Here is an 18,616-nt window from a genome sequence, read left to right as displayed (position 1 = left end):
AAATAATTCGTTATCAAATCAAGTTAGCAAATCTTCTCCAAATCAAACTAGTATTTCACAATTCGCACCACAATAAAACGCATTTTATCAACAACACCAACACTTTGTTCAACAACCACAACCAATACTTTTGACAACAACAACCATTCATATTTAACCAACAACAACAATTCTTTTTACAACAAATACTATACATTTCACAACCATTAACATAACCTAATTGAATTGGTAGTGGCCTGCCTCTCTTAGCGAGAGGTCAGGAGTTCAACTCCCGTGGGGTGCAACATTACACACAATGTTGCCCCTTACCCTTGAATTCCATCCAAAATTGTCTTTCGCACATCGCGTTGCAGGGGCAGTGGGGGAGGGGGTTTTACCGCCCATGCCTTCGGATTGGGCCGGGTTTTCTCCTGGACAACAATTGGGGGCGAGTTATGCAACTGCAGAGAGATGAACGCGTGGGTGGTTAAGTCCCCCTAGGTGATCCCGTTCTGCTGTTAAAAAAATAATAAAGCTCAACGAAAAGAAAAAGAAAAAAGTAGGCGAAACAAGTGAAAGCCCAAAATGTCAAGTTATGATTTGCACATTAGAGAGAGAAAGAATAATCGCGGAACGTTGGCTTCGAATCCACAAATCGAAAACTTGCAAGCGTAAGATTCGTTTTGGAATACGATTGTAGCCAACTATAATCGTGTCGCTGATCGCAAAAGGAACAACTCTCAACTAATGAGAAATGAGGGAAAATGTCACGAAATCAAAGTTTTTATTTCTATTTACAATTAATTCAAAAAAAGATTGGCGAAGTGGAGCTAATTACATGGATATCATGGAAACAGCACATCAACAATATCGAGAACTGTAACACCCCAACCCAATATACAATCGAACACGCTTAAGAACTTTTTTTTTTATTATTACAGGGGAGTCCGCCACGCGCACCACCTCAGGGTGCGCGACGCGCACAGGTCTATTTTCAGTTCTGTCCGATTTTTCAATTTTTCAAATAAAGATCTCCCACTTCCCGACATATTTAGACGAAACGTTTTTCACAACATGTTCTAATATGAAAAACTCATACGATTCAAACATAAAATGAGTTTTACAAAACGGGGCCCACATCAGCCGTTTTACGAGTTTCGTTCAAAAGAATAAAAGTTCGACCATAAGAGTTTAATTTCCAAACGACACTATGAGCATGGTGTTTGGGGGTTAAACTACCCAAATCTCGGTCAAACTCCAAAAGCTATAACATCCCAAAAGCGTCCCCTAAGCAACAAGCGGGATCTCTAATCCAAACGAATGCCCTTACCCTTGTCAACACCGGAGCATATAAAAAGATAAACAACGAGAGGGTAAGCAAAGCTTAGTGAATGCAATAATTATACACATACATATATAATATACCTACTTGCAACCACTCAATACACATACCGAATACATGCTAGCAACACAATTAGCTTATCATCAATACGAGGCTACCAACCTCCAATACCACAAGCTAGCATAACAATCGCATAAATATATATAACTCGAACAATATAATATGCTTTCGCTTACAACACAATAACCATTGTTAACCATAACACACACAAGGGAACGATACTCGCACAATGACCGTTAGTATGCACTAACCCCCTAGGTGGACGTCCGCACTTACCGAACCACCCTTCACGCACATGTGGTCCCCATCGTACAAAAGAGTAGTGAATCCACACGCCCGGATAACACTATAGTGAATCCACACGCCCGGATAACACTAACCACAAGCCCGCACGCAAATACACTATATACGCACATATATAATTATTCCACTCACCTTAACGCCTTGGTGAGAAATCAAACTCGTAACCTTCAATGCTACGTACCTATTACATTAGGCATACAAATCAATCACCCAATCAAGTTGATCAACCAACTCACACACCATTCAAGTGTCATTTTGACCCATTTTAAGATCAACACACCCTTTTGGGTCACCCATATACCCAAATAACACCCATTTACCAATTAGCTAGGTGTGCTAGTAATTTACTAACCAATTGGGACTCATAAACATCAATTAACACTTTGAAACCCTAGGTTAGTTACCATTGAGTCTTAATGACTCGATCTTACCCAAGAACACCCAAAATCATCACATATGGGTTTTATGTTCATCATTAATCCAAACCCTAACCCTTAAACCAATTAAAACAAGGAAATCAAGATTAGAGCTTACCACCACAATCACAATGTAGCTAGTGATGAGACGAACAACTTTAAAGCACGTGATTTGACCCGAAAGCAACTTCTTCCTCTTGGATTTAAACTTTCTCTCACTTAAAGGGTTTCTCACTCTAGAATTGAATGGGAGAGGTGATAAGGTTGGTGGAGTGTTGAATATGCCTTCAACCACCATCCAAGCTGGCCTTTACAGGCCTAACTCGTCCCCATGTGAAAAGACAAGATTACCCCTCATTTAATCTTTTAAACAAAAGCTGGAATTCGTCAACAGTAGCAGTGCGCGGCGCGCACCACTACATGTGTGCGGCGCGCACAAAGAGCTGGGCAGAATCTGACTTTGGTTTAATTCCACAAAAGTGCCCATACTTTATGTAACATAATTACACTGCTGTACAATACTTATTAAGGTCTTACAACTCTCCCCCACTTGAATCGGAGCGCGTCCTCGCTATCCAAGCCGCATGACAAGAGGGAAGATAAACTAACACGAATTCTTCGGGCTCCCAAGTAAACTCGGAACCTTTACTACGATGCCATTGAACTTTATAAGTTCTCACTTCTTTATTTCTCAACCCTTTGACCTTCTCATCAAGTATGGCAATCGGCTCCTCAATATATTCTAACTTATTGTTTAGCTCAATCTCGTCTAACGGCACCCATGATGAATCATCCGCAAGACACTTACGGAGATGGGAAACATGAAATGTATTATGAATCCCCGCAAGCTCTTCGGGTAATTCCAAACGATACGCGACTTCACCAACACGAGCTAAAATTTTAAAAGGACCAATAAATCGAGGAGCTAAATTTCCCCGTTTTCGAAACCGAATAACACCTTTCCATGGCGAAACCTTAAGCATCACCATGTCACCTTCTTGAAATTCGATCATTCGTCTACGCTTGTCGGCATACGACTTTTGTCTATCTTGAGCCTTTTTAAAATGATCCCGAATCATATCAATCTTGCTATTCGTTTCTAAGACCAAATCGGTACTCCCGATTTCTTTTTGACCAATCTCACCCCAACAAATCGGAGTTCGACATCTTCGCCCATAAAGCATCTCATAAGGTGACATCCCGATACTAGTATGATAACTATTATTGTACGAGAATTCCACCAAAGGTAAGTGCTCATCCCAACTACCACCGAAATCAATAATACACGCCTGTAACATATCCTCCAAAGTTTGATTCGTACGTTCGGTTTGACCGTCCGTTTGAGGATGATACGCCGTGCTCAATTTCAATTGTGTGCCCATATCTTCATGAAACTTTTCCCAAAACCGAGATGTAAAACGGGTATCTCGATTCGAAATAATAGATATAGGAACCCCATGTCGAGCGACTACCTCTTTGATAAACAATTTAGCCAAAGTCTCCGATGATATCGCTTCCCGAATGGGAAGAAACAAGACACTCTTCGTCAATCGATCAACTATCACCCAAATCGAATCGAATTGGGTTCTCGCCGTTTTAGGTAATTTTGTGATGAAATCCATGGTAATGTGCTCCCATTTCCACTTCGGGATTTCTAACGGTTGTAACTTACTATACGGCTTTTGGTACTCGGCCTTAACTTGCAAACACGTGACGCATTGCACAACATACTTTACAACATCATGTTTCATGCCCGGCCACCAATAATCTTTCCTTAAAACAAGATACACTTTCGTCGCGCCCGGATGAATGGAATACTTTGACTTATGTGCTTCATCAAGTAGCACTTGTCGATAATCACCCATCTTAGGCACCCACACTCTTCCTTGAAAAGACAACAAACCACGCGAGCCCATAGTAATGAATTCTGATTGCCCCACAATTCCTTCCGCATGCTTGTTGTGAACGTAAGCCTCTATTTGAATCACACCAAGTTTTTCAAGAAAATCGTTAGTAATAATCATACGTAACAATCCCAATCGTAAATCCGGGTGATGACTCTTTTGACTTAACGCATCCGCGACCACATTCGTCTTGCCCGGATGATAAAGTATTTCACAATCATAATCTTTCACCACATCCATCCATCTACGTTGACGATAATTCAAATATCTTTGATCAAAAAGATGTTTCAAACTCTTGTGATCCGAACAAATCGTACACTTGACACCATACAAGTAATGGCGCAAAATTTTCAACGCATGCACAACCGCCTCCAACTCAAGATCATGAGTCGGATATCTCGTTTAGTGTTCCTTTAATTGTCGAGAGGCATAAGCGATGACTTTACCTCTTTGCATTAGAACACACCCGAGCCCATTTAAAGAAGCATCACAATAAACCGTCATGTCTTCCACACCTTCCGGCAACACTAACACCGGAGCTTGACATAACTTCTCTTTTAACAATTGAAAAGCAATTTCTTGTTCGTTCTCCCAATTAAATCTCGCGTTCTTTCTTGTCAATTTCGTCAATGGAGAAGCGATCTTAGAAAAGTCTTGGATAAACCGACGATAATAACCGGCCAATCCGAGAAAACTTCGAATTTCCGTAGGCGTAGTCGGTCGTCCCCAACTCTTTACCGTCTCAATCTTCCCCGGGTCTACTTGAATACCATTTTCGTTCACGATATGGCCAAGGAATTGAACTTCCCTTCGCCAAAATTCACATTTGGAGAATTTAGCATACAACTTCTCCTTCCGCAACGTCTTTAACACACCCCTCAAATGATGTTCATGTTCCTTCATACTTTTCGAATAGACAAGTATGTCGTCAATGAACACAATCACCGACTTGTCCAACATAGGTTGGCACACTCGGTTCATAAGATCCATGAATGACGCCGGTGCATTCGTAAGACCAAAAGGCATAACTACGAATTCAAAATGCCCATAACGCGTTCGAAAAGGCATTTTCTCGATGTCTTCCTCAAGGACCCGCATTTGGTGATAGCCGGACCGTAGGTCAATTTTAGAGAAATACGTTGCACCTTGGAGTTGGTTGAACAAATCATCAATCCTAGGCAATGGATAACGATTCTTGATCGTCACTTTGTTCAACTCTCGATAATCGATGCACATCCGCATACTACCATCCTTCTTCTTCACGAATAAAACCGGAGCGCCCCATGGCGAAGCACACGGTCGAATAAAACCCTTCTCAAGCAACTCTTGGGTTTGATTTAACAACTCTTGCATTTCTGTCGGCGCTAAACGATAAGGAGTTTTAGCAATGGGGGTAGCCCCCGGAACCAACTCAATGGGAAATTCAACTTGTCTTTCCGCCGGAACACCCGGTAACTCATCCGGAAAAAACGTCTTCAAATTCATTCACCACCGAAATTTCACAAATGGATGGTGGCTCATCTCGAGTATCAATAACATGGGCTAGAAAAGCCATGCCACCACTAACAAGGAAACGACGTGCCCTTGCAAAAGTGCATATCGGCACAAGTCTTCTCCGCTTATCGCCATGAATAATTAACTCTCCCCCACTTGGGGTTTTTACTCGAATAAACTTATCATGGCATGCAATATCGGCTCTATTATGATCGAGCCAATCCATACCAATGACGATATCAAAATCTCCCAAAGTCATCGGAATTAGATCGATTTTAAAATTTTCGGCACCAAACACAACGTTACAATTTTTACACACATCAACCACTAGCGCCGTCTTGCCATCCGCTATTTCAACTTCTACCGGACGACTTAACTTAACTAGCGGTTTATTTAACTTAGGCACGAATCTTGGAGAAACAAACGATAAATTGGCACCACTATCAAATAGGATTCGTGCCGGATTAGAGTTAACCATGAAAGTACCTGAAACGACTTCGTTGGATTGCTTGGCCTCCTCATTCGTCATCAAATAGTTGCGACCCCTAGCCGTGCCCGCCGTTTTCTCCAACTTCTTCACATGATCACCCCGCAACTCGGGACACTCCGACTTCCTATGTCCATCTTTGTTACAATTAAAACAAGTGAACTTTGTCGTTGTCGGGTTCGTGCAATCATGGGATAGATGACCGTATAGCCCACAATTATAACACCTAGGGTTGAACTCTTTAGAACCGCCCTTCTTTACACTACCAACACTCTCGGAGCCCTTCTTGTTCCTCTTGCTTGAAAAGTTCGATTGGCTCGAACCTTCGAATTTTCTCTTAGAAAAGGAGAAACCACTTTGTCTTGGAACTTCCGGTTCGAAGCCCCGGGCTAACTCAAACAATTCGTCAAGAGACTTAGCCATACCCCGACTAATCTTACGCTTTAACTCGTCCCTTAGTGTACGATAAAAATCTAGCATCAACTTGTGGTCATCACCAACATACTCCGGACAAAAACGAGTCTTTGCCAAGAAGGTAGACTTGAGAGTAACCAAGTCCATTGAACCTTGTTGCAAATTGTGTAACTCGTCTAGGATTTTATCAAGGTCGGAAGGAGTTCGGTATTCTTGGAAAAATTCCTTCTTAAACTCCTCCCATGTCAAGCTCATGCATTGCTCTTCACCATATAATTTGATTTTATCGTCCCACCACAACTTGCCCTCTTCGTGCAACATGCTAGACCCATACCTCGTCTTCTTCTCGGGTGGACACTCCGCGGTACGGAACGTCCCCTCGATATCGGAAATCCAACAAGTGCTTTTCAATGGATCCCTCACCCCATTAAACATCGGAGGTTGAGTATCCTTGAAATTCTTGTAGTGGAAGTCCCGCCTTCCACCCCCACCATTACCTTCACCCCCTTCGCCTCGAGGATAAATGTTTCGAGCTTCTAAAGCCTCCTCGATCGCGGCTTTCATTCGTTCATTGATCATTTCGGTCACTTGTCCATCAACCAACTCTTGGAAGACCTTTCGAACATCGTCGAGAAAATCCTTTTTTAGCCTTTTAAAGATGGCCTCAACCTTGGCCGTGAGTTCAACGTCCTCACTCGTACTTCCGTCATTGGTGTCATGTCCATTTCTCATCTTCATTCTATAAAACGAAGTAAAATTAAGCAACGAAACGAAAGGACTTAACACATATGTATATACATATACACTACACTACCCCATCTTGCTCAACAATTGTCGTACATCGCTTGTTTGACATGATTTGAACCCGTAACAATGGTAGCTAATCATTGTTACGCGAGCACGTCACATTAACTTGCTAGTACAACGTCTATCTCGCTTGATGATTGCTAACACAACACAAAACAATTAGCGCAAGGTTAGTTCACATAAACCTAAGCACTAATCAACTCCCGGTCCGACCCGTCTCCTACAAGTCCCGCATAAAGCGCAGATACAAATAAATCTAAGTCTAGGCACCTATTTCAAGTCACCTAAATCCCTTAGACCATGCTCTGATACCACTTGCAACAACCCAACCCAATATACAATCGAACACGCTTAAGAATTTTTTTTTTATTACAGGGGAGTGCGCCACGCGCACCACCTCAGGGTGCGCGGCGCGCACAGGTCTATTTTCAGTTCTGTCCGATTTTTCAATTTTTCAAATAAAGATCTCCCACTTCCCGACATATTTAGACGAAACGCTTTTCACAACATGTTCTAATATGAAAAACTCATACGATTCAAACATAAAATGAGTTTTACAAAACGGGGCCCACATCGACCGTTTTACGAGTTTCGTTCAAAAGAATAAAAGTTCGACCATAAGAGTTTAATTTCCAAACGACATTATGAGAATGGTGTTTGGGGGTTAAACTACCCAAATCTCGGTCAAACTTCAAAAGCTATAACATCCCAAAAGCGTCCCCTAAGCAACAAGCGGGATCTCTAATCCAAACGAATGCCCTTACCCTTGTCAACACCGGAGCCTATAAAAAGATAAACAACGAGAGGGTAAGCAAAGCTTAGTGAATGCAATAATTATACACATACATATATAATATACCTACTTGCAACCACTCAATACACATACCGAATAAATGCTAGCAACACAATTAGCTTATCATCAATACGAGGCTACCAACCTCCAATACCACAAGCTAGCATAACAATCGCATAAATATATATAACTCGAACAATATCATATGCTTTCGCTTACAACACAATAACCATTGTTAACCATAACACACACAAGGAAACGGTACTCGCACAATGACCGTTGGTACTCGCACAATGACCGTTAGTATGCACTAACCCCCTAGGTGGACGTCCGCACTTACCGAACCACCCTTCACGCACATGTGATCCCCATCGTACAAAAGAGTAGTGAATCCACACGCCCGGATAACACTATAGTGAATCCACACGCCCGGATAACACTAACCACAAGCCCGCAAGCAAATACACTATATACGCACATATATAATTATTCCACTCACCTTAACGCCTTGGTGAGAAATCAAACTCGTAACCTTCAACGCTACGTACCTATTACATTAGGTATACAAATCAATCACCCAATCAAGTTGGTCAACCAACTCACACACCATTCAAGTGTCATTTTGACCCATTTTAAAATCAACACACCCTTTTGGGTCACCCATATACCCAAATAACACCCATTTACCAATTAGCTAGGTGTGCTAGTAATTTACTAACCAATTGGGACTCATAAACATCAATTAACACTTTAAAACCCTAGGTTAGTTACCATTGAATCTTAATGACTCAATCTTACCCAAGAACACCCAAAATCATCACATATGGGTTTTATGTTCATCATTAATCCAAACCTTAACCCTTAAACCAATTAAAACAAGGAAATCAAGATTAGAGCTTACCACTACAATCACAACGTAGCTAGTGATGAGACGAACAACTTTAAAGCACGCGATTTGACCCGAAAGCAACTTCTTCCTCTTGGATTTAAGCTTTCTCTCACTTAAAGGGTTTCTCACTCTAGAATTGAATGGGAGAGATGATAAGGTTGGTGGAGTGTTGAATATGCCTTCAACCACCATCCAAGCTGGCCTTTACAGCCCTAACTCGTCCCCATGTGAAAAGACAAGATTACCCCTCATTTAATCTTTTAAACAAAAGCTGGAATTCGTCAACAGTAGCAGTGCGCGGCGCGCACCACTACATGTGCGCGGCGCGCACAAAGAGCTGGGCAGAATCTGACTTTGGTTTAATTCCACAAAAGTGCCCATACTTTATGTAACATAATTACACTGCTGTACAATACTGATTAGGGTCTTACAAGAACGTGAGGGTCACCCTTTTACGCACGAAGCAACATAGAAAGTACTTATCGAGTGTCTAAAATTTAATTGTCCGGAAGGCGTAATGAGCAACCTAAGATGTGTACAACTATAACTGAAGACATGCACAACCATAACCGAAGATGTGCACAATCGGAAAGTACTTATCCTCAAATTTTTTTTATCCACTTTAATTTGTTTCGTTTGGTTCTATTTTTTATTTTTTTATTTGTCGAATTACCAAACATCAAGGGACCCCACCTAGATAATAATTAACATGGCCGTCTGAACAATTTAAAGGCCCGAAATTAATAATAGGTTCACAGATACGTTAAAGTTTTTTTCTACGCATTAAAAAATAATATTTCAATTTATCTATTTATTACTTATATTGTATTTAACGATTAAAAACAATGTATTTTAACTTTAATTGACAATTTTTTATTTCATTTAATTAAAAATATTGAGAAAAATATTTACATATTCAAAATTTTGAGTACTTCTAAATTTTTAAGTAATTGTCTATTTTGTCTATTTTATCTATGCTCGAAAAGACGTCTAATAATTAAATAATCAATTATGATGATTTAATCATAGTCCACAGCACAAGAAAAACAAGAACAGTCATTTCTGTTCCGTTTAAAGAGAGAGAAAAAATAAGAGATTAAAAAGCAAAGGCGCCTCTTTTTCCTCCTAAGTCCCATCTCTTTTATCACAAAACACTTCGTCATTGATTCCAGTTGGTCTGCAAAATCCAACTGGCTTTCCATTTTCATTTCCATTTATCTTTTTTATTTTATTTTATTGTATATTGTATATATTGTTAAAAAAAGGATGATTCTCACACACTGTTTTTTATCCTCAAACACTAATTTACTTAAACTCCTCCCTGGGTAAAATTACCTAGGGTGTGTGAGGAGATCATCCCCTTAAAAAAAAGTTTGGTTCTTGATGTCTCTTTATGCTTCCGACACCCTTTGTTGAGCAAGCAGACATCGTATCAGGAAATTTAGTTAAAATCCTTTCTCATCTTCCTTGTCTTATTCTTTATGATTTCTTCTTGTTTTTGCTCAATTCTACTTCTGGGTTCTAAACAACACCTTGTAATTTGCCATGATTCCTTTCACCATTACCTTTTTTTCCTTCTCAAGATATAATTTTTATTGGTTTTACAGCTTCCGACACTAAAATATGTTGTTTTAATTGCTGCAAATATCTATTTCTTGATGACTGCTAAAGGTCTGTGGTTGTGATAGTGTTGTATCATTAAATTGTGAGCTGGGTATGCTTCAAGAAACATTTTTATCTCATAAAGATTCTTGATTTTCATGAGTTTTATTGCAATTCTTAAAATTTTAAGGCTATTTCTCAAGTGGGTGTTTGAGATAATGTGTTTGAATTGCAAGATTTATGGGTTAAATGGCAGATTGTTGACCAGTTCAAAGATGAAGAAAGCTAACTGGAAATGGAAAAGATTGCTCCTTTTTGTGTTGGGTTTAATTCTTGTTATTGGGTTTGCTTTATTTTTGTTTAGTGGTGTTTTTAGGATGAAGAGGGAAGTAAGAACAACCTGTGAAGATAAATCTTTAGTCTTGGTTGAGCAATTCAATGTCACCAAAGACCACCTTCATGAGCTGGCTTCCTCATTCTATGAGTCAGATCAGGTTCTGCCTTTTCATCTTTCTTTGTTTTACTAAAATTTTCCATTATTATGATGTACATATATTTCATAAAAGTATTAAAACACATATACTTGTGAATACGAGAATAAAGCACACAAATTTATTGAAATAAGAAAAAGAAACCAAAACTGCCCAAAATGAGCTAAATAGACTCTCCACTGGTTCCTGTTCTTTATAGGTTTTAGTTTTCTATTTTTTGTTGCTTTTCTTTTGGGTGATTCTTAGTGTCTTATTATATCTTCATTAGGATGATTGAAAAACTCTCAAACTTAAAACTTTGGCAGTTACAACTTATTAATTATTTAGTCTTTAGAAGACATTGACTTTTGTGTTAATATGCCTTCACAATTAGAACATTGTTAAACATTTTAGCGATAAATGCTCATTGAATGTCCATGTATGAAGTTTGCTTGATCATAGAACCTTTTTTAAAGAAGAATCCATTTCTTAAATCTATGACATCCAACAGAAATAAAAGATATGAAACAAATATGTAATCTGCAAGAATCTATAAAACTATGACATGTCAACTATATTCATTTTTTTTTTTTTCCTGTCAATATCAGATATCTACCTTGAAATGTACCAAAAAACTAGTAGATGGCATGTCAATGCAACAAGAAATTAATTGTGCTCTCAAAGTACCGAATCACGAACACAAACTGGAAATATGGGGTCAGTGTCCTATTCTTGATGACAAAGCAGTGCCGACAACAATACCTGAAAAACATGCAGTAGAGCATAGTAACAGTCTTCTAAAGCTATGCATGTGGGCCCTTTTTGTAGTTACGGTTTGTAGCCCGATTCCATGTTTGTGGAAGATTTGTAATGGCAGGATGAAGAAGAAAAATCTTGCTCAGAGTTATTCATCTAGCGGTGCTGGGAAGTTGATTATGATGAGGCTTCTAGTTGTATTTGTGTTATTTGGAATTAGTATATCGATTTGTTTATTTTGGTATTTAAATGACGGTATCCAGTTTAGAAGAAAAGAAACATTAGCAAACATGTGTGATGAACGGGCCCGTATGTTGCAAGATCAATTCAGTGTGAGCATGAACCATGTTCATGCCCTTGCTATTCTCGTCTCAACTTTCTATCATGGGAAACAACCTTCTGCCATCAATCAAGTATTTAATTTATTTTATTTTTTTGGATTTTTCTAACGACAATCCTAAAAGCCCTTAGGGGCTGTCGTTAAGGCGCATTAATGTATTGTAAAAGACGGTTAATGTTGACTTTTACATGATAGTTATTAAAAAGTGAAAGTGTTTCTTGCACCTTAACGACAGCTCTCAGGGCTGTCATTAGAAAAATCTAAACTTTTTTCCCATACCTCTAATGTTGTCTTGTGTAAATTCGAAAGTAAGAACCGGTTGTTTGTAATTTCGCAGACAACTTTTGGGGAATACACGGAAAGAACGTCGTTTGAGAGGCCACTAACTAGCGGTGTTGCGTATGCTTTGAGAGTGCGTCATTCTGAAAGGGAGAAATTTGAGAAAGAACATGGATGGACTATAAAGAAGATGGAAACCGAAGATCAAGATCAAACTCTTGCTCAAGATTGCGACCCTCAAAATCTGGATCCGTCACCTATGCAAGATGAATATGCTCCCGTTATTTTGTCTCAAGAAACAGTTTCTCATATTGTCTCTATTGATATGATGTCTGGAAAGGTATCTATTTCCATCAACCTTTCATGGGTTTTCCAAAAAGGTGTCAATTTCAATCAATTTACATATGAATGGGTCGATTTGGGCAAAAATGAAACCAGTCAAATGTGCCTATCGGGTTGCAGTTCGCCCATATCTTCTCACTATATATATCACTTATATGATGTATTTATTATTGAGTTATTTCATTTTTATTCTCTATCGTGTAGGAAGACCGTGAAAACATTTTGCGAGCAAGGGCATCTGGAAAAGGAGTGTTGACATCTCCGTTTAAGCTTTTAAAATCAAACCACTTGGGGGTTGTACTTACGTTTGCTGTTTATAATGTTCATCTTCATCAAGATGCTACACCAGAACAGCGAACTAACGCTACCGTAGGGTAGGTTTGATGTCGATACAGCATATCATCGAATCAATATTTACCACATTACTAATAAAGACTAACTTTTTTTAATTAATAGTTACCTTGGTGCATCATATGATGTCCCATCATTGGTTGAGAAGCTTCTACACCAGTTAGCAAGCAAACAGACGATTGTTGTGAATGTTTATGACACAACAAACGTTTCTGCGGCGATTAACATGTATGGTCCTAAGGAGGTTGATACGGGTTTACTTCACATAAGTAACCTTGATTTTGGTGATCCTGCTAGGAAACATGAAATGCGTTGCAGGTTATTTATTCGAAAATTTTGTGACTTTATGTTCCAAGAACAGTGGGCCCACTTGATATATTTTGTATTTAAATAGATATCATTCTGTAACAGGTTTAAGCAGAGGCCTTCTGCACCTTGGACAGCAATACTAGCATCGGGTGGGGTGCTTACAATCACGTTTCTTCTTGGTCATATATTCTATGCAGCTATAAAGCGAATCGAAGCAGTCGAACGCGATTTTCGTAAGATGATGGAGCTAAAAGGTCGTGCAGTAGCTGCTGATACAGCAAAATCCCAGGTGCATTCACAAAAGTCCATTTTAGTCGGTTAAAATTGTGAAAGTTGGTCAACTACAGTCAAAGTCAAAGTTGGTCAACGTCCGACTAGTCTCCAACTTGGCCGATTAGTCCGGACCTACTAGTCCCCGACTAGTGACTTTTACAACCTTGTTCATTTTCCATCACTGTGACTCTGACCATGATTCTGAATAATCAATCTATTTTGTAGTTTCTTGCAACGGTTTCACATGAAATCAGGACCCCGATGAACGGTGTTTTAGGTAACTTGTAGACCTTGTAGTTTAGTTTATGTTATGTTATTGGGAACACATTTATAATATAAATATTTTCCGTATCAGGAATGCTGCAGATGCTGATGGACACTAATCTAGATGCAAAGCAACTGGATTATGCGCAGACTGCTCATGCTAGTGGAAAAGATTTAATAAAATTGATTAACGAGGTTCTTGATCAGGCCAAAATCGAATCAGGAAGGCTTGAACTTGAAGCTGTCCCTTTCGAGCTTCGCACAATTCTTGATAACGTTGTATCTCTATTTTTAACCAAGTCTCGAGAGAAAGGAATCGAGGTACAGAAAATTAATACTCCTATTCGCTTAATCTATAACTAAAATTTGAATAATATGTATGCTCTAATTAAATGTTAAATCCTGTTCTTGCATCCGAAAAGTTGGCTGTTTATGTATCTGAACAACTTCCTGAGGTTGTGGTTGGAGATCCCGGACGGTTCAGGCAAATAATCACGAATCTGGTTGCAAATTCACTTAAAGTTAGTATCTTTTCTTATTATTATTTTTTTAAATACAATTAATGCGCACCAGGTTGTGTTTATGTTCTTCTGTTTGACCACAATGTCCTTTTCAGTTCACGCAAGATAGAGGACACATATTCGTGTCGGTGCATTTAGCAGATGAAGCGACACGAGAATCCGAAATGAAGGATGACGTACTTAGAAAAATATTGACTTCTGTTCATCAGTCAAAGTCAAACACAGTGTGTAATAGTAACACATTGAGTGGGCTTCCGGTTGTTACTAGGAAAAAAAGTTGGGAAAACTTTGAGAAGTTGAGTGGCAACGATTTGGAAAGAGAAACTGCCAAGATCAAAATACTAATAACTGTTGAAGATACGGGTGTGGGGATCCCAGTAGAGGCGCAAAGCCGTATATTTATGCCGTTTATGCAGGCTGACAGTTCGACATCAAGAACTTATGGTGGGACCGGGATTGGATTGAGTATTAGTAAGAGATTGGTTGGACTTATGAATGGTGAGATTGGTTTCGTTAGCGAGCCCGGTATTGGAAGTACGTTTTCTTTTACAGCGGTTTTAATGAAAAAGGAAACCAACTCGACTGATACTGTACTGCAGCAGTATCATCCATCCACGTCAGAATTTCGGGGACTAAAAGCGTTGGTAATTGACTGTAAAAGCATAAGAGCAGAAGTCACAAGATACCATCTTCAAAGAATGGGAATATCGGTCGAGATAACATCCAATTTTGATTCTGCACATGATTACCGATCAGCAAGGTAAATTAGTGTTATAGGTGGCAATATGAGCGGGTCGATAGGATGTGTAATGAGTCAAAATGTGTTCAGGTTCCAAAGGATTGTTTTTGAAGGCCTTTGGCGTGAAAAGTACATTTTGGGAACCTTGGACCTTTTTAACTCGTTCAAATCATTTGACCTGCTTATATTTTTAGATATTTTTTTACTTGATCCGTTAGAGATAAAACATAACCTAAATCGATCCATTCATGAGTAGGGTCAACATCAATCGTCGATTTATTGGCGACTTGACTGACTCTTAGAGCCTAAATTAAATTCAGGCAGGATTTAAAACCCATGGAAATTTGATTCTACCATTTTCATGGCGTCTATTATTATTTTTATTTTAGTATATATATATATATATTTTTTTTACTTTTTCCTACTTAAAGACCGGAGGTCCTCTCGGAAGCAATCTCTTTATCCGTCGAATAAAGAGAGGGATGACTTTCTCTACTCTTGAGAGTGTTTCACTCTGGGTGGAGAAATGACTTGTTTTTATTCTCGGATAGGGGAAGGATTGTCCACATATCACCTCCCCCATTCCCCACTCATGTGGTATTGAGTTTTGTTGTTGTTGTTGTGGTGTCATGAGTAGGGTCAAAATTGCCATCTCATTATTTTGCTCTGTGATTTTTTTTTTTAATAGTGATTCAGCTGATTTTTCAATGATTCTGGTTGACCAAGAAGTTTGGGACAAGGAGAGTGCTTTTGCGTTTCTCAGCGGCATAAAAAGTAGCACTAAACTGTTTCTATTGGCCAACGTTGTGAGCCCTACCATACACGATGAGGTCAAATTGGCTAACTTGGTGGCAACCATTGTGACAAAGCCTCTAAGATTAAGTGTCTTGATCTCTAGCTTTCAAGAAACGTTTAATGTAGAAAATAAGAAAGTTGTAGCGAGAAGAAAACCGTCGACTCTTGGGAGTTTATTACGTGATAAAAGAATCTTGGTGGTTGATGATAATGTTGTGAATAGACGGGTGGCTGAAGGCGCGTTGAAAAAGTACGGAGCAATTGTGACATGTGTCGATAGCGGGAAAGCTGCATTAGAGAGGCTAAAGCCTCCTCACTCGTTTCATACTTGTTTCATGGATCTCCAAATGCCTGAAATGGATGGGTAATATTCTCTCTTATTCTTGCCACGGGTCAAAACTTGACGTGAAAGTAAACGGATACGGGTTGGGATACTCGACCCTTCAAGTTGAGACCCGCCAATCCAACTAACCTTTCAGGTCAGGTTTCAGAATACGGGTTGACCAGGCAACCCAAAATAACTTCTTTTTTAAAATCAACAAATATTAAAATTGACTTACCTAACCTTCGACTAAGCCATCAGATTTGACCCATTTTACCCAAATTCAACCGGACAACCTACAACTGTGTTGTGTACGGGGTAGCATTACCAGGTTAGGGTTAAAGTTCCCAACCCGTTTATCAAATCTGTTTGTGTTTCGGGTTGGGTAATTTTGACTCGCTAACTCGACCCACCCAGATTGGCACCCTAACCTTTTTTTTTTTTTTTGAAAAGCTCAACTTTATTAGAAAAAAAAGGGGCTACAAGCAGAAAACAAAAAACTCGATAAAGGTCCACAAGAGGCAGACCCATAACACGCCTACACCCAAAAAAACTCCAAATTGGCGCCCTAACTTCGATAGTCAATGTCTAAAAACCTTCACTAATGGAACTTATGTCACTACTGAAATTGGTGTTATGATTTAGGTTTGAAGCTACAAGACAAATTCGTAAGGTAGAGAGCGAGTTTAACGAACAAATCAAATCTGGTGAAGTATCAACGGATCTGTTTGGAAATATGGGTCAGTGGCATACACCTATTTTAGCAATGACTGCAGATGTGATTCAGGCTACAGACGAAGAGTGCATCAAGTGTGGTATGGATGGCTATGTTTCAAAGCCCTTTGAGGAAGAACAGCTGTATTCAGCTGCAGCTCGTTTTTTTGAGTCTGGTTGATGGTCCAAATTGCCCACCATAACGGGCTGCACCAGCTGACCAAGTAGCTAACCCATTATTAGGCCTTACAGCCAGAACTAGCAGGATAAGTGGATTAACAGTGACATGACCAAAATTGTCTTGTGGTTCAGCATGGTGGAGTGAACAGGCTGACCAAACTAACAATGGTCTTACCAATCTGGTTAGACTCATTTCCATATACACATAACTGTTCTTGGCAAAGTAATTGTTTGCATAATCTATACATTTTCTTTTAAATTTTCAGGGTAGTGACATAATCTGCTACAAGCCAACACCAAATCGATTACGCTTGAAGACATGGAAGATCTCACCTTGTAGCAACTAACCTAAAGATGCAAACTTTGCATAACCCATTCTTGATGTTGTCTGTACATGTTACTTAGCAGAAGATACATATGTAATTATATGTTCATAATGTTGTATGTACATGTTATTAATAAGCAGAAGATACATATGTAAGATGCAAACATTGCACGATCCCACAATGTTGAATTCGAACATGGAACCACAAAATGGTGTTGATATCTTCCGTACAATCTTGTCACCGCCATGATCACTATCATAATCAACAAAATAAAGCTGGTTACGAATCGGGCAATCACATTGGAGAACCAAAATGGGGTCCGCTCGAGCTGCCACTGGGTGGTGCATGCGTGGCAACTCTAGGTCACGCAACAAAATGTCGCAATGTTGACAAAGACTGAACTGAGGGTTCGGTCAGTACAAGAGACTTGAGTAAGAAATCACTTTAGTTTTACAGTTTCTCTCTTTCTCTTTTTAAGGAAGTGGAGGTGAGAAGTGTTAGGGAATTTCCAAAGGGATCGAGGAAAGTTATTGTACCCGCCAAAGAAAGTTGCAAATAGGCTAATTCTATCTATGAACAATGCCTTGGAATGAAAAAGTTGGGAACCATCGTTTACCTTTTGAATCAAAGTATCGACGAGCCGAGTATTACGACTACAGGGGGAGAAGCAAAGCTTCGTACACAGCTTCGCTTTCTCGTTGCTTCTTTCTAGCGACCAGCTTCTCAAGTGGGTGGCTTGGTAAGCAAGCTACCTTCAGCATCGGTAAAATCCCTATCAATAATAGGCCGGAATGGTAGGGAAGGAAGCCCTCCCTACTTCAATGGAAAGGGGGGAAGAGCCTTAATTCATTCAACAAGATCCGTTCGGATCAGACCAGGATGAATGGGATTGGTTTGACCTCTCGCTCGGAATTAACCCGCCGCCGACAGATGGAATCCTACTCCCCCTGAAAGTATCAAGTACCTAAGGCTAAGGCAGATTTGTCAACGGCTGTGCTACTGGCAATGATTATAATAGCTATGGCCTTTGCTCAAACCTACCGGCGCCTTGATTTAATAGAATTAAGTTTCCGAATATAAAAAAGAAGGATTTTGGATTTCAAAAGCCCTAGATATAGCATGGTATCGAAATTGAATTAATGTTG

The 18,616-nt window shown here is 39.5% G+C and overlaps 1 protein-coding gene across 2 annotated transcripts; it reads left to right on the top strand.

The window, feature by feature from the left end:
• The first annotated feature begins 10,288 nt into the window (after positions 1-10,288).
• LOC139845493 (histidine kinase 2-like) lies at positions 10,289-17,780 on the top strand. 2 transcript variants are annotated; one of them, XM_071835747.1, is made up of 14 exons: positions 10,289-10,602; positions 10,747-10,984; positions 11,569-12,129; positions 12,394-12,675; positions 12,882-13,051; positions 13,134-13,346; positions 13,440-13,626; positions 13,836-13,887; positions 13,966-14,195; positions 14,297-14,395; positions 14,491-15,155; positions 15,823-16,293; positions 16,897-17,327; positions 17,412-17,780. In XM_071835747.1, exons 2-13 carry the CDS (start codon positions 10,766-10,768, stop codon positions 17,144-17,146), a joined length of 3,399 nt encoding a protein of 1,132 aa, XP_071691848.1. In that variant the 5' UTR covers positions 10,289-10,602; positions 10,747-10,765; the 3' UTR covers positions 17,147-17,327; positions 17,412-17,780. The 2 variants fall into 2 exon arrangements, with proteins under 2 accessions (XP_071691848.1, XP_071691847.1); XM_071835746.1 differs by having other exon boundaries at positions 10,289-10,984.
• The last annotated feature ends 836 nt before the right edge of the window (positions 17,781-18,616 follow it).

This window comes from Rutidosis leptorrhynchoides, chromosome 4, assembly GCF_046630445.1.
Source record: "Rutidosis leptorrhynchoides isolate AG116_Rl617_1_P2 chromosome 4, CSIRO_AGI_Rlap_v1, whole genome shotgun sequence".
Taxonomy (NCBI): Eukaryota; Viridiplantae; Streptophyta; class Magnoliopsida; order Asterales; family Asteraceae; genus Rutidosis; species Rutidosis leptorrhynchoides.
This window is presented reverse-complemented; position numbering and strand designations above follow the sequence as displayed.

What these genes read in the sequence shown, in the direction of transcription:
- LOC139845493 (XM_071835746.1), top strand. Translation starts at nt 10,649, where the DNA reads ATGAGTTTTATTGCAATTCTTAAAATTTTAAGGCTATTTCTCAAGTGG. An exon ending in AACCTTCTGCCATCAATCAA is followed by an intron (nt 12,130 to 12,393) that starts GTATTTAATTTA and finishes GTAATTTCGCAG; the next exon opens with ACAACTTTTGGGGAATACAC. An exon ending in TGGTTGCAAATTCACTTAAA is followed by an intron (nt 14,396 to 14,490) that starts GTTAGTATCTTT and finishes TGTCCTTTTCAG; the next exon opens with TTCACGCAAGATAGAGGACA.